This window comes from Parus major, chromosome 2, assembly GCF_001522545.3.
Source record: "Parus major isolate Abel chromosome 2, Parus_major1.1, whole genome shotgun sequence".
Taxonomy (NCBI): Eukaryota; Metazoa; Chordata; class Aves; order Passeriformes; family Paridae; genus Parus; species Parus major.
In genome coordinates, this window is record NC_031769.1 from 46569890 (window position 1) to 46584187 (window position 14298).

At 41.5% G+C, this 14298-nt stretch overlaps 1 protein-coding gene across 1 annotated transcript in view; it reads left to right on the forward strand.

Moving 5' to 3' along the window:
* The window catches only part of EEPD1 (endonuclease/exonuclease/phosphatase family domain containing 1), a 63482-nt gene that overhangs the window by 31786 nt on the left and 17398 nt on the right, over positions 1–14298 (forward strand). Inside the window, exon 2 of the mRNA XM_015619781.3 lies at positions 1018–1069. Coding sequence (XP_015475267.1) covers positions 1018–1069 — 52 coding nt within the window. The remainder of the gene's footprint in view (positions 1–1017; positions 1070–14298) is intronic.

A 14298-nucleotide genomic window follows, 5' to 3' on the forward strand; every position in this document is an offset into this window, starting at 1 on the left:
AAGGTGCCAGTGGATGCTCAAGAATTATGCAATATTGCTCTGGGGTTTTGAAAGGTTAATAAAACTTTTTCTATTATATCCTTTGGCAGACTTCTTTGTTGACTATTCACACCTTCTTGAATATGAGCTTTTAACTGTACTGGCTTTTTACTGTGTCTGTGTGCAGGGTGGTGAGAGTAATTTAAACAATATTTATATGCATCATTTGATTCTTCTATTGCCATGCAAATGTTTTTGTATCCCTGGGTAAAGGAAATTATCCTCTGGAGCCCAAGGATAATATATTAAGTGACAGGGTTGAGGGCTGGATAAGGAAAGTGAGCCTGTGGAGTTGCAGTGCAGGGCTAGAATCCTGCTTGAGTGGCTCCCATAACCTTTTTGAAGTGAATGTAATTCAGTGTGCAGGATTTAGCTCCTAGAGGTAAACTTAGAAAAGATTCAGTGGGTGAAGAAATTTGGGATTGATTAGCAAAGGGCATTACAAGAACAATAGTTGCGGATTGTATTTCCACCATATTTTTAAACAGTCGTGCACATTTCCCTCATGTCTCCCTCAAATTTCTTGAGCTGGGTTGTCTTAATCACTGCACCTCATATTTAACGTAAATCCTTGGGAATGGCTTTTTGGGACTCATAGAAACCCATTGACACTGAGGAACAAAGTTGACTACAACTGATGGAAATGTCTAGAATATTTTTCTGTGTTTGTCATTCAGAAGATCCTTTGGTGTTAATTTGGGATATTACAAAAGTAATGACTGATGCAGTTTCTCTGCAAGGCGAATTCAGACATGCTTGTAATTTGGAAACCAAAAAATCAGCTTGTGATGTCTAATTCAAGGCAAACAAAGTGACATTGTCTCTCTTTCTCTATTTTGTTACATCATGAGCATTTCTTGTATTTCTTTTGTCAAGAGAGAAAATAAAATGAGAGCTTTAGTTCTGCTGTTTCTTTGATTTCTGTAATGCTTGCAGTGGAGTGATTAATTCTCTTTTTCTCTCTGTTCTTTCTTACAGTATCAAGCTTCTGGCTGTGCAGGAGCTGGCTGACAGAGAAGCATTGGAAAAGGTATTAAAAAATGCATATACCGCAACTATTGTAATGCGTTTAAGCTCTTAAAGCTGTGTTAGTTGTGCTTCCTAACTTCATGGAATACCATGCTGCATAAAATAGGACATCTTCCTAGCTACATAGTGCATGAAGGCAGAGGGTCAATATTTTGTCTAACTGACCACGTGCTTTCGGTGTTTTCTGATATTACAGCAAGTTTGGGGTAAGCAATGCGTAACAAGAAGCAGTAACTAATAAAATACAGTGTTGCCCTTCACCCAAGGGTATTGCAAGCACAGCAGGCTCAGGTCAGGTACACAGAAGAAATTCTTTACTGTATGGGTGAGAAGGCACTTGAACTGGTTCCCCAAGCCTGTGGATGCCTCATCCCTGGAAGTCTTCAATGCCAGGTTGGATGGGGCTCTGAGCTACCTGGTCTGGTCAACAGGTGTCCCTGCCCATGCAGGGGGGTTGGAACTAGATGATCTTTTAAGGTCCCTTCCAACCTAAATTGTTCTATGATGGTTTCTTCTGGATGAAGAACCAAATTTCTTACTACTTTATGATTCTTCTGGCCTGGCATGACCAGTGCCATGGACTCCCAGTGCCCATACTGGGACCAGTGGCTTCCCTTCACTTTCTACGCTACTTCACCTGCAAGAGCAAGGAGCCAGCTTTGAGGAAGCACGGGAAACTTTTTAGGATGCAAAGAAAACAACTGGATTCTGAGCCCTGTTGTAAAAATTGCTGTCTTAGAGCGGGCACTGAGCTGGTCCTGACCCAAGCAGCCCCTCTGTACCTACAGGTGGAGTGGCAAGACTTGGGGAGGAAGGAGCAACTCTTCTCCTGGCTTGAACACATCCTTGTCTGTGTGTAAAGGAGGAGGTCCTGCAGTTCTGTGTTTAGGCTTCACCTTCTGGGTACTCTAGACATAATGAGTAAAATGAAATACAGCAGCAATGGGTGCTTCAACCTTGTGCTTTGCCACTGACTAGAGATGCATTTCACCGAGGTCCTCCATACACCCCAGTTAATTCACACGGGGCATCTCCTCTCTGGTGTTCGTGAACTCTGATTTTGACATGAAGAGGTAGATTTTGGTAATGGGCAGTAATGGAGGACTATGCAGGAGACACTGCAGTTTTTTTGCACCTGAACAGGATATGGTTCTCAAGCACTCATTGTGCAAAACAGGTTGATATTAGCAAGTTTTCATGGTTTGTAGCAGTCAGATTTTGTGGCTCCTCACACCTGTACACTTCCCACCTTTCCAATGGACCCACACCTCCATTTGGCCCAATGCCGCCAAAAACATGGCCTGGCAAGGTTAAGTGACTTCAGCCTAGTGGGAGTGGCAGTTTGAGGCATTGTCTGGAGCGCTGCAGGAAGCTCTTCAGAAAGGCTCAGCCTCAGAGAAATGATCTTTCTAAATTGAGCGCTCTGAATATTTGATATCTGCTTTCATGCAATGCCAAGCTTAAAGAATTTAAAAAGGCCGGTTTAGCCCTATGGAAAATAACAGGCTTGAATTATGTAAGTTCAAAGAAATTTGCTTTATTTTTTAAGTACAGGAGGGGAAAGAAACCCACAGAATAGAACAAAATTCCTTGTCCAGCCTGCTTGCAGAGTCAGGTTTTGAGAACACTGTGCTGAGTTTTGTATTCTTAAGTAATTATTTATCAGCATTATACTGCAGGAATACAGAATATTATTAAATTATAATATCTTAATATTTATTCTAAGGTGGGTTTTCTTGGTTTTCGAAGGGAAGTTTCCTTTAAAGTAGCTCTGGACATAACTTGAAACTTTTTTGTGTAGGACGCTTTCCAGTCTGTCGTAGATGGTTTTCAACTTCGGAATTTTTCTTGTTCCTAAAATTTGCTGTCCAGCTTTGAAAGTGTTCTTATATATTTTTGACACTTGCATGGAATCCCAGAGTGAGCAGAAGCTCCCTGCTGAACAGCAGTGCCCCCCTGAACAGGCTTGGGGGCTGCAGATTAGCTCTGTGAAATCACACTGAAGTTAAGCATGTGCAGCTAGTCTCTGGAGAACCAGGGCCTCGAGATAAAATGATATTATATGTCATAAAATTATTCTGGCCATGAATAACGCTAGCAGCCTGTGAGGTGGGGCACATGAAGCCAGTACACTGTTGGAACAGACTGGGAGAACTTGCTTGAACTATTGGGGTCTTGCTTTCTGGAAAAGGATTTTGTGCCGTTCTGTCTTAGGTACTTAAGTATCTTTAAATGTTTCTCGTATCTTGGCTATTGAAAATGAACTGGACATGCTGTGAGAAGATTTGTGTCCTGAAAAGACACTGTTTCTTTAATTTCCTAAACCCCAATGTTTTGGCAAATTGGGCCAAAATGGCCCTTTAAGCCAAAGATCTACTGCACTTGGTGGCATTTATGCCTGGCGTTGCCAAAACAGGAGGGTTGATTGGCAGGGTTTAATTACAGCCTGTCCTGGATTGGGATAACCCTTGGATGCTGCTCATGAGCTGTTGTTTTTTTTTTTATGGGATGCCACAGGTTCCTGTAAGGACCACAGACAGGGTGCTTGTGGAGCTGAACATCAGCACCATGCTTCTTGTTAGGAGGAATGGGAAAATAATAATTTATTTCCGTGAACCAGGTCACTTAAAAAGAACAAGAGCCTTAACCTGGAGAAAATTCTGGGTCAGAGGTGGGTTTGTTTGTGTTTGTTTTGGCCATAGCCCATCAGATCCATTCCAGCACAGGCTCCACGTGAGTAATCATGCAGGCAGCTTAAAACCAAGCCCATGCTTACCTGTATTTTGTCCTACCTTGAGCCTTCAAATCGATGTGTTTGCCTCCCCTGCCCTCTTGCTGAGCTGGCCCTGCTGCTGTGGGGCTGCGTTACTTCCATGCCTTCCTTTCAGAAGTACTGCTGGTGTTTGCTGAGGGCAGGGAAGAGCACAGATGGCAAGATGCCATTGGGAGGGCTCCCAGCCGTGCCAGCCTCGTCCCCACAAGGGTTCAAGGCCGCTCAGGCTTTAGAAAGAGGTATCCCAGGCACGCAGGCTTGTCGGTGCCGAGCCCTGCATGGAACATCTCTTCCAGAAGCACGGCTCTGGGAGACACTCCCAGTGACACTCTTGCCCCAGTGTGTTTTTGAGTACTTTATCTAATTTCGGCAAGTCCTTAATTGCAGAAGAAGAATTCTACTTGGCAAATGTTAATTGTATTTATTTGGGGTAGGGGAAAAAATAATTCTCCCAAGGAACACGCTGTTTTTATAGCTTAAAAATAAATCTGTGTAAGTAATTAGGTTGAACTGCCTAGCCAGGTGACATTTCACATTGGTTACTGTTTTAGCATTTAAATCCGTAGCCCTTTTCCATAGGGAAGCATGTGCACCAAAGCAATTGTTCTCATTGGTGCTTGATGCCAGTAAGTTGTGCTCCTGCACATGTAAGAGTTATACATCTTACAAGAAAAATAAAAATATTCTTAGTATTCTAAGCATTTCCTCCTGCATTTTTCAGGAGTTACGAGGGGCTCTTGAGCTCATTGCTCCTTCAGAGGTGGGTTATAGAGGAAAGTGAAATAATTTGTATAGTTTAATAATCCCCTGACAGCTTTTTAAAAGGTAAGCCTGCTTTGTGAACAAGCAACAGCAACCCATTATTTTTGTAATTTGTGTATTAAAACATAATACATTTTACTCAAGATGACAAAGGACTGTCCACTTGACAGAGAAGTTTGTTGGCTTCTCATTTAGGAAACACAAATCATGTTATTTTTATATGCAATTTGTAAAGTGTGTAATTCATCTGCAAAGAGATAATTGTTTTGCCTGAAGTTGGAAGAGATCTACTTAGACTGCTGTGAAACACACTAGGTGGGCTGAAGGACAGTAGAAATTGGGGTGAGAATTTTGATTTTGTTTAGGGATGATGTTCTTGAAGTTGACAATAACTTGCAGCTAGAAAATCAGTGTAAGTAACAGAAGTTTCACTATTAAGGTCTGCCTATAACAATGATGTTAGATTTATGTGAACTATGTCCAAGAGGTCAGTGAAAACAAAGTGAAAAGAACAAAACAATTGTCAGTAGGCTTTCACTGTCTGTGTAGGGATTTTCACCTTCACTGGAGAAGTTTTGGAGGTCACAAATCAAGAGATATTGAAAGTCTTTCACCTGGTGCCTCTGAAGCACAGAGTGCATTCTCTGGACATGAGGACAGGCAGCCATGTACCTTCTCAATACAGGAAGGGACCTCTTCTGTCTGCTGGCCTAACCATACTGGGTCATCCACTGGGAATTTCTGCTGGAGATGATAGAATGAGGAGCCTTCTCCTCCAGGTAGGTCCCCCCTGCATCTAAAGAGCTATTTCTCTTTCTTCATATTTACACTGTTGCATTAAATAGAAAACTTAGCTCTGTAAGCAAGCAATCTCTACAATCTGTGCTCATTTTTTGACTTTTCCCACCTCCTTCAGCAGTACTAATGGCTGGAGTTGTCTTCCATGATGTGGAATCGGTTCCCTGGATTTCCTCATCCAGAGGAAAGTCCAGATGTCTGTATCTGGGTAATACTTGCTAAATTCAGCCCCTTCCCATCACACAGAATTTTCACACTGTACATGAGGAATCAGTGAAGCACAACTGGGGTGATACTGAGGAGGTGGCATTCTTTTACTAGAAGAAACTTAACATGCCTGCCATTGATTAGAAGCGGCTTTTGTGTCAGGGGAAATTCAGTGACTACTGTTGCACAATTTTACAGGGTAAAATTCCTACAGATGTAGGAGATGAGGCAAAAACGGGGGGGTTATTTCTTTTTTAGTAGCATTGCTCTGCTGGTGCAATTTCAGCTGCAGTCAAAAAGAGTTTTGTAAAATGCTGAGCTGCCCTGTGTGTTCCCTGCTGTAGCCGCCTTGTTTTTACACAGCACATGGAGAATTTTAACTAAAAATTTGCTTTTGTTTTCTTAATCCAGTGTACTGTTTCCTCCAGATATTATCAGAACATAAAAAGTATGACGTCAATTGAGGTTCCAGAATTTCCAGTATGAAATGCATCTGCTGGAGGTTTTTATTTATCTTTTGTCTGCTTTTGAGTAGATTGAGCCAGATCAGTGTTTAATCATGATTAGGCCCATTGTAATCTCTGTTCTTTATAAAATCCCTCTCTGAGCAGAGCAGGTTGTTTATTTGTGAAAGGTTATCCCTAGGAGCTTTTCCGTGTTTGAAAGAGAGGTGCTGTTTTTCATTTGCAGGGGTAAACATAGGCACATCACATCTTGCTTGCATGGATGTAAATGTGGTCATGAGTGCATTTGATGTGATTATTTTTTTTATTTTTGTTTTTTAATGTAGCCCAGAGATGCAGTCAGTCTGGGACTGAGTCTTTGTGTGCATATTTTTAATTGCCATAATCCTCCTGTACAGTGTGAGCCCTATCTTGCAATCTTGCTTTGGGCTGTTGGTTAAAAAAGATCATAAGGCGATTTGCAATGAATGAATTAGTTGCTGTAAAGGACTCATATTTACTGCCTGCTCTTAGACCTATCCTTTCCAGAAATCGGTTGACCCTTTTGAAAATCAAATGCATTTGGATGTCCTCTAGAGTCAGGTAACAAAACAGCAGTCTTGCTTTCAGAGATGAGGGAAAGGAGATGTCAACCTGGCCACTGACTCAGGACATTTGATCAGTTTCTTCCAGCCTTGTCACTGCCTCATTTTTCTGCTCCCCACTACTAGAGAGGATAGCTGGAGTCAAGTCTCTGAGCTGTGGAATGGACTTCTGCAGAATTCATCAGCTGATGTAGGTCCTCCTGCCCTGTTCCTTCAAAGCCACCATGGAGTCAGTGATTGACCACTTAGAGTAAAAGGAGATTTTTCCAAATCATCCCACTGATTTTGCTTTAATTCTTTCTCTCACCTTATTCCCTACTGCTTTACCCTCTTGCTTTCCCACACCCTCCCTGTATTCCCTCCTCTCTCCCTTGTCATGCTCTTCCAAGTGAGTGCATGTAATTTTCAGGAATACAAAGTGTTAATTTTTTTTCAGACTTCACCCTATGGGATCATGAAATTTCTGAGCGAAGGGAAGAAGAGCTGTAATTGGAAAGGAATAATTTTTGGCTGAGTGGAGCTGCAAATGACGTAGCATTACTTATTAAATGGGTGGCTTTTTTGGCATTATAGTATCTACTAAATTGCCTTAGGAACGCTGCAGCTAGACTGTGTTTGCTTCTGGCCTTCCATATTTTCCTCCTTTCTGTCTTCTAGGAGGGATCTAGATGGCTGGAAGTTTAAGGGCATGTATTGGTGGACCTTACAGTTCTGGCCAGGTCCATGAGGATTCCAGTAGCTCTCTGCAAGAAGACCTATCTCTGTGTGGTCTTTACAGGCCCCTCACCTGCAAACTATCATCACCTGGTCAGCAGCATTGGAAGCACAGGCTTTCATCTTCTAGGATTTCTCGTGTCTTTGATCTTGGCTGTTTTTTTTTTCCCTGTAGCTGCATTGCACATCTCTTTTCTGATGATCAGTGGATTTCAATAAACAAAACATTAGAAGCCATGCTATACACGCCACAGGGAGCTACAGAGAGCACAAATTCTCTTAAAAGGCTGTCCCTTATTAGGTGCCCTCTTCTTCCCTAGAGCACAGTTCTGCCTCTCTGAGCAGTTGCCACCTATGGAGATTGCTTGTTCCAGTAACTTGGCATTTTTTGTAAATTATTTGGTCTTATCCCTGAACATAAGCCAAACTCACCCAATAGTGAAGTCATTCTCTACACTTCCAGAGCAGGGAGAAAGAGAAAATACGTGCTTATAAGTGCTGGCAAGTATTAAGATTTGGTTGTGGGTGGTAGAAGTAAGAGGGGGCTTAGTCCTTTTTCCTTGATTTCTTCTAGAAGATGGTAGAAGGCAAAGCAAGTTCAAAGAATTGGAACAGTTTTGAATAGTCAGCAATTTGAAGAAGAGTGTTTTTGGTTTTTTTTTTTGGTTTTTTTTTTTTTCCTTTTTAATATATTGACATAGCACCAAGGGTGTTTTAATGTCATCACAAATAATTTTTGGTAGTAATGCATATGCTCTCCATGGGAAGCCAGAATCCATGGCATCTGTTAAAGCAGAACTTTGGTCAGGGTTGAAGGACAGTCCTGGAGACTCTGAAGGACATGCTAGTAAGAACACACAGAAAACCATGTCTTATTACTCATAGAAACTTATAAATATAGAATGAGTTGTTTCAGAGGGGAATCAATGTCAGATTGGGCTTTTTAAATTAAGGGCTAAAGCTGTAAAAATAAAAGAGAAAGGAGTATGAGATTTTTTTTTTATTTTTTATTTTTTTATAAGGTAGGATAACATTATTGCTAGTGCTAGCTCCAGATAATAAGCATTATTAAAAAAAAAAAAAAAAAGGAATTAGTAGGTGAGGCAGATTTAAATAACTTTACAAAAGTGTTCTGTAGGGTGGTGTAATCAATGCCTGAAGGAAGAACAAATATTTGAGGCTAGCAACGGTTGTGAGTCATATTAGATGTTTCTTTCTTCCTTATTTTTGTGTTCTTACTGTGGGAAGGAATGCTTGCTCTAAGCAGAGATGTAAATCAGCTGGGGAAAACAGTAATACTAACAGTAGGAAAGAAATGAAGCCACAGAACACCCAACTCACTCACTATTGCCTCTAGATATTAATGAAGTTTTATTATGAGGAGGGAGGGAGACCTAAGCTTACATGCTAGAGAAGCTTTCCTTGATTAATAACATTCAAATATTTTGATTTTCCTGTTCCCTTTCAGTTTTATTTGTTCTTCTTTTGCATTAGCACATTTTTCCCCCTCCTCTTTTCCTCTGGCTGAAGGTGGTATGCAGATGAGGAGATTCAGATGAGGGCAAATCGATACAGCTCAATGGTCAGTTTGTTTGGGGCGCTTTTATTCAGTGAATGAGATACTGTTTCTTATCACTTTGGTATCTCGTGTTTCATAGGATGATTTTCTATTTGCTTTCTATATGAAGGGCTAGGTTCTGATAAACTCATTGTCACCTCATGCACTCCCAGTATTTCCTGGGTGAGTAAGGTTGTATTCACAGTGGTGTCATTTTACACTACACCGCAGAAATTCATTCCTGGGTTTCATGGGATAATAATCAATCCAGGATTAAGCACAAAAAAACAAACCTCCACCCCACTAACAAAAACCAAAAAACCTTTCCCAAACAAACAAAAATCGCCCACCAAAACCTCACAACCAGCAAACTTTCAAAACTGACACAAACAAAAACCAAACCAAAACCATAAAACGGTGTTCCCAGGAAGCTGCTGACTCCTGGTTGCCCAGTACCTGATATTCAGCCCAAATGAACACGTAGTTTAGGTCTCCAGACATCTGCTGCATGGATGTTTGTGATTTTCATGATTCTGTGATTTTTAGCACAGCTACTCAGTTGAGCTGGTTTGTTGTTGTTGTTATTTGATAACAACATAATATAAGTTCTTAAATGCTTAACTTTGGTAAAACCAGCTTGATGAAAAAGATATTCTCACAGTCACAGGGCTTCTTTTTATTCCTTTTTTTTTTTATCATGTCAGTCCCCTTGGCATGCCATTATAGCGGTTAATGATTATAGTGCCTACTTACGAAGTATAAAACACTATCTTGAAAAGATTTCAAGAATGAATTTGTGACCATCCTTGATGACCTCTTGAGCCTTAGTTTATGAATTATGTTTAGAATAAAAAAAGTCTTTAGGAGTATGAAAAGAAGTAGTCAGGAAATGTCTTCTCACAAATGAGTCTATTCCACAAGGTACAGGGAAAAAGCTCAGCTTGTGAATGGAAACATGAAAAATTAGGAACCCACAAATATTCTACATGGAGGCCTGGTAGATATTGCTGTCTTCTTCCACAGGGAAAAGGCAGCATAGATTTTGACCAAGCTTCTGTATAGACACCTTTCCATTGAATGGCAAACTGGATGAAAGATAGTGAGTATTCAACTTTGACAATAGGAAGCTGAACATCCCACAATTCTTCACTAGTGCCCCCAGCACTAAAAATGTGTAAGAGGAGTTATATATTGCCTCTTTCAGTTTTTGTTTTGCTGCTCTGTACCAAGGGTTCTTCCTTGTCTTCCTTTTGAAGATCTATAAAAAGACACTGTTTATATAAATAATCACCTTTGTTTGGGGTGAAGGTAGGCAAACAGGCCAGTGAATGATCTGCATTGTTGCCCTGGTAACAGAGTGTTTAAAGGCAAGCAAAGAACTGGGTATATGGGCAGCAATCTGTTTTTTTAATCATATATTCAAAGATTACAACAGTAATTTCCTCTTAGATACTACACAGAATTAAGCATTTGGGTGGCCATGGTGAGCTATAATTCATCTGGGAGGGCAGTGTAGAAAGTCACTAAGTTTTTCCAAAGCAAGTACTCAAAAGGGAAAGCAAGTAACTTGGGAGTGAAAACTTAGGCTCCTACCACTCCCCAATGGATCACGTAAAGCCTGACAAAGGAAAAAAAGAAAAAAAAGTGATCTGATTCCAACAAGTTTGTATATGGAAACAAACCATCACACACTTTTGATAACTGAGATAATGTTAAGCTTATCAGCATAATTATTTCCGGCACATTCCCAAAGTACAATGGGTGAGTAACGCAGCAGCAGCAGGAGAGGGGCGTGTGTCCAGCTGGATCCGCATCCAGCATGGGCTGGTTCAAAATAGAGACAAGCTCATGAAGGGGCTTAAATACCTGAGGTGGGAAACAATGTCTTCAGTTTGAAAAACCTTCCAATCCTGCCAAGCATCATTCAGCTGCTGCCTAACCCCAGGGTGCCTTAGATGATGGTCTCCTCTGATGCCTTGCTGAGCAGTGCCTCTCTGCAGACATGGAATTACCCACCTCTGAAGCAGGCGCAGAGGGACTGGAACACTTAGTTTCTAGCCTATGTATAGCTGGGCTTGAAAAATGATCCTTCCTCATCCCATCTCCTCTGTGAAGCTCAGTCCTGCAGGTTTCCGTTCTTCAAAGTATAAAGCTTAGAAGTGGTTTTTGCAGCAAAGCTGGGAATTCAGGTCACCACAAGGCTAACAGGGGTGAGGCTGAAGTATGGTAAGTGTTTGCTTTGTGGTCCATAACATAGGGCCTGGAGCTGTCATTCCAGAGCTTAGTGAGAACCTGATCTTCAGAGGAAAGAAATCCTTCCTCTGAATTACTGGTGTGCTCTTTAAGAAGCAGAAGCAGCACATTTTCCAGGAAAAAAATTAGTCCTTCCTGAGTTGAGGAAAAAGCCATAGGTGCCTTCAGATGGACCAAGCTTTTGGACCCAAATTTGCACATTATCTTAACAAATGAGCTTTGTATGTCCATAGTACACAAAGGTATATGGAGGTGGTGACTGTGCCTATGGGTCCTGTATTATATCTGAAGAAAGACAAGGGATGAATATCTGGCTGTTGCTGAAAAGCTCAGCCTTGGTTTCACTTCTCGCAATGAGTGTATAGAGCTTTTTTGAAGGGTGTATTAGGTAATGTTTGTGAAGAATGCAGAGGGTAGCAAGAATTTATTTGGTCATGAATCTAGATGTTTTGATTTAGTTCTAGGAACAACAAACCAGTACTGAAAGGATGGGAAGGTATTGCCCCAGGGCTCAATGACCCAGTACAAATAGGACATGTTGGCATGGCCAAAGGGGCAGATAAGTTTTCCAGACACGAATCTATGGCCTTTGCCTGTTCAGTGGATTGATTCCTTTTTTTTTTCCTTTGTCTTAGAATTTTTCTCCCAAACTATTAAATTTGTAAAAACTATTTCCTCAGCTCTAACATCATTGTAGAATTTTGTACAATATAGAGAAAGAGGAGACTTTTTCCATCTCAAATATATGGTTAAGACTGAAACTGATTCCCTGAAGGGGGTTTGTTCTCCTTTGAAAATACTCATAATTACCTGCCTGTCAGACCCCCATCTGCCTTTGTGTAATATCAATGCACGAACAACACAAGCAGTAAAGGTTATGCAGTCTTTAATGAAATCTTCCTCGAAGGGACTATTTGAATGGGCATGTGAAAATTGTTATAACTTAACATGGGTTCACCCCAGTTTTCCCACAAGCTGCTTACGTGGAATAGAGCCGGTGAGTGCATCCCACGTGGCAGGGGATGCATCTCATTCTCATGTGTGTATTTTTCAACTGTGCTGCAAACAGGAAAGGGATATGCTTGAGAGAAAGGCAAACAAGCAATGAAGGCCTGAGACAACATTCTTGTCAGTGGGAAATTGGACCCAGTGATGAGTCTCAGTTTCAGGCTTTAATCATAATGCTTCCTTCCGTGCTGTTACATTCGGTCATAGGAGAATCCAGATGTTACTGAAACACCTGATGCTCCTCTGTGTCCCCTTCCTGAGTTGCTCCAGCCTGTGGGAAGTGCATTCAGTGTTACCCAGCTGCAGAAGTGTGCTGAGCATCCTGGCCCTGCTGTGTCTTTGATCTCCTCTTGACTTGCCTTGTGCTGTCACGTGTGCTCACACCAGGACCACAGTCCTGAAGCCTCTGACCTTTCCCTACCTCTACCTTAGTAGCCAGTACAATAAAATACAGCACCCACAAGTCTCTTCACCACCCAACTCTGCTTTTCCTCCTCACAAACCTGACCTAACAAAACACTCATCTTCTGGAAATCAAATTGGAAGTTTTGCTTGAAAACCAAAGATGTTTGTTTCAGGTTCTTGAAGAATTTTGTAACTTTTCTGCTCCTGGCTTTCTGGGTCAGGCTTCATTAGGGTGAACCAACTGCAGCTGTGTCCTGGGGTGGATTTGGATTATGGGTGTTGAAGTCTGCTTTTTAAATTAGAAATAAAAGTACAGTCCATTTGGGTGAATAAAGAAGGGTAATGTGCATTTAGTTTGTAATTTATACAGTACATGACAGAGCAGGGAAGTCAAGTATGTATTAAAGGATGGATTAAAAATGAGCATTGCCAGATGGTCTCATGAAGCCACTGTCACTTTTGTTGTATCTTCTGTCAGAAATATATTAGATCATATTTCAGGATGGAAGTTTTATTGGAGAGTGCTGTAGGCCTCAAGTGCCACTGCTGAATTTACAAGGTCTGTCTTAGAGCTCTTCTGCTTACCCTTCCTGGATGCACCAAGTCCATCATACTGGGAGATGCTCTGTAGCACAAAACAGCCCTTACCTCAAACTGCAAGTGTCTTTCCCCATGGAGAGACAAATCTTTGTTAATAGGACACCTCCACATAGCTGAGATGATAAGGAATCGATAGAAGTTTCTTACTTATCTCTGGTGTTCATTAAAGCTGCTCCCTCTAGTGCTTATTAAAAGAAAAGTAATTGCATATGTGACACCTGAAAAGGGAAAATTTATTTGGTTGTTCTCATCTCTCTTCTCCATTAAAAGGAACCAAAATCACCTTTTATTTGATGAAGGAAGTAGTTGTTTATCTCAACTGCAGTGCCCTTTTGGCCTGACAGCTTCTGTGGCAGTTAACCAAAATGGATATTTAATTGCTTTGAGTGCCTTTCTGAAGTTCAGGTGATGATTACTGCACCTAGACATACCATGCTGCAACAACAGGCTCACCCTGCAATCTCCACTGCTCTTTCTCCCTTTGCCCTTCTCACAACCCCTGCTCTGACTCCAGGTCTGAAACAAAGGTGTATCTTCCAAAGAGCAATCCCTGGCTAATAAGAAATGTGTAATTCATTAAACCCTAAGGCATTGTTTTTCTGGGTCACATTTAGTTTCCTCGGGGTTTAGGCGTAGCCCATCTTCTTTTTGAGCAAAAGTGTTCACCACAAGGGAGGTGTGGAGGTGTCACTGGCTCAGGGTGGTCCCCGGAGCTGGCATTACAAGAGTAACACTTGGCAAGTGGCCAAGATGTTCAGCATGGTGGGGTGTCATCATCTGGGAAGAGTGACCCTGCTGCACAAATGGGGTTGGCTGCAGAAATAGCACCCCAAAATAAAGCACAGAGTGACCAGGACGTCGTGAAGAAGAGGTGATAGGAGTTGCTTGTGTGCAGAATTGCAGAGAAATCCCTGGCAGTTCTGCTAGTGGTCAGAGTTACTGCACTGGAAGAGACTGAATTCTATGCACAAATTAGATGTTCTTGCAGTGCTTGGAGTGTCCTGGGGAGGCATATAGGTGCGTTAGGAAGACTATAACTGCCTTATGGTCTCCAGCATGTGCCAGCCCAGCATATGTTTTTTTCCCCTGCACCCAAATTAGTCC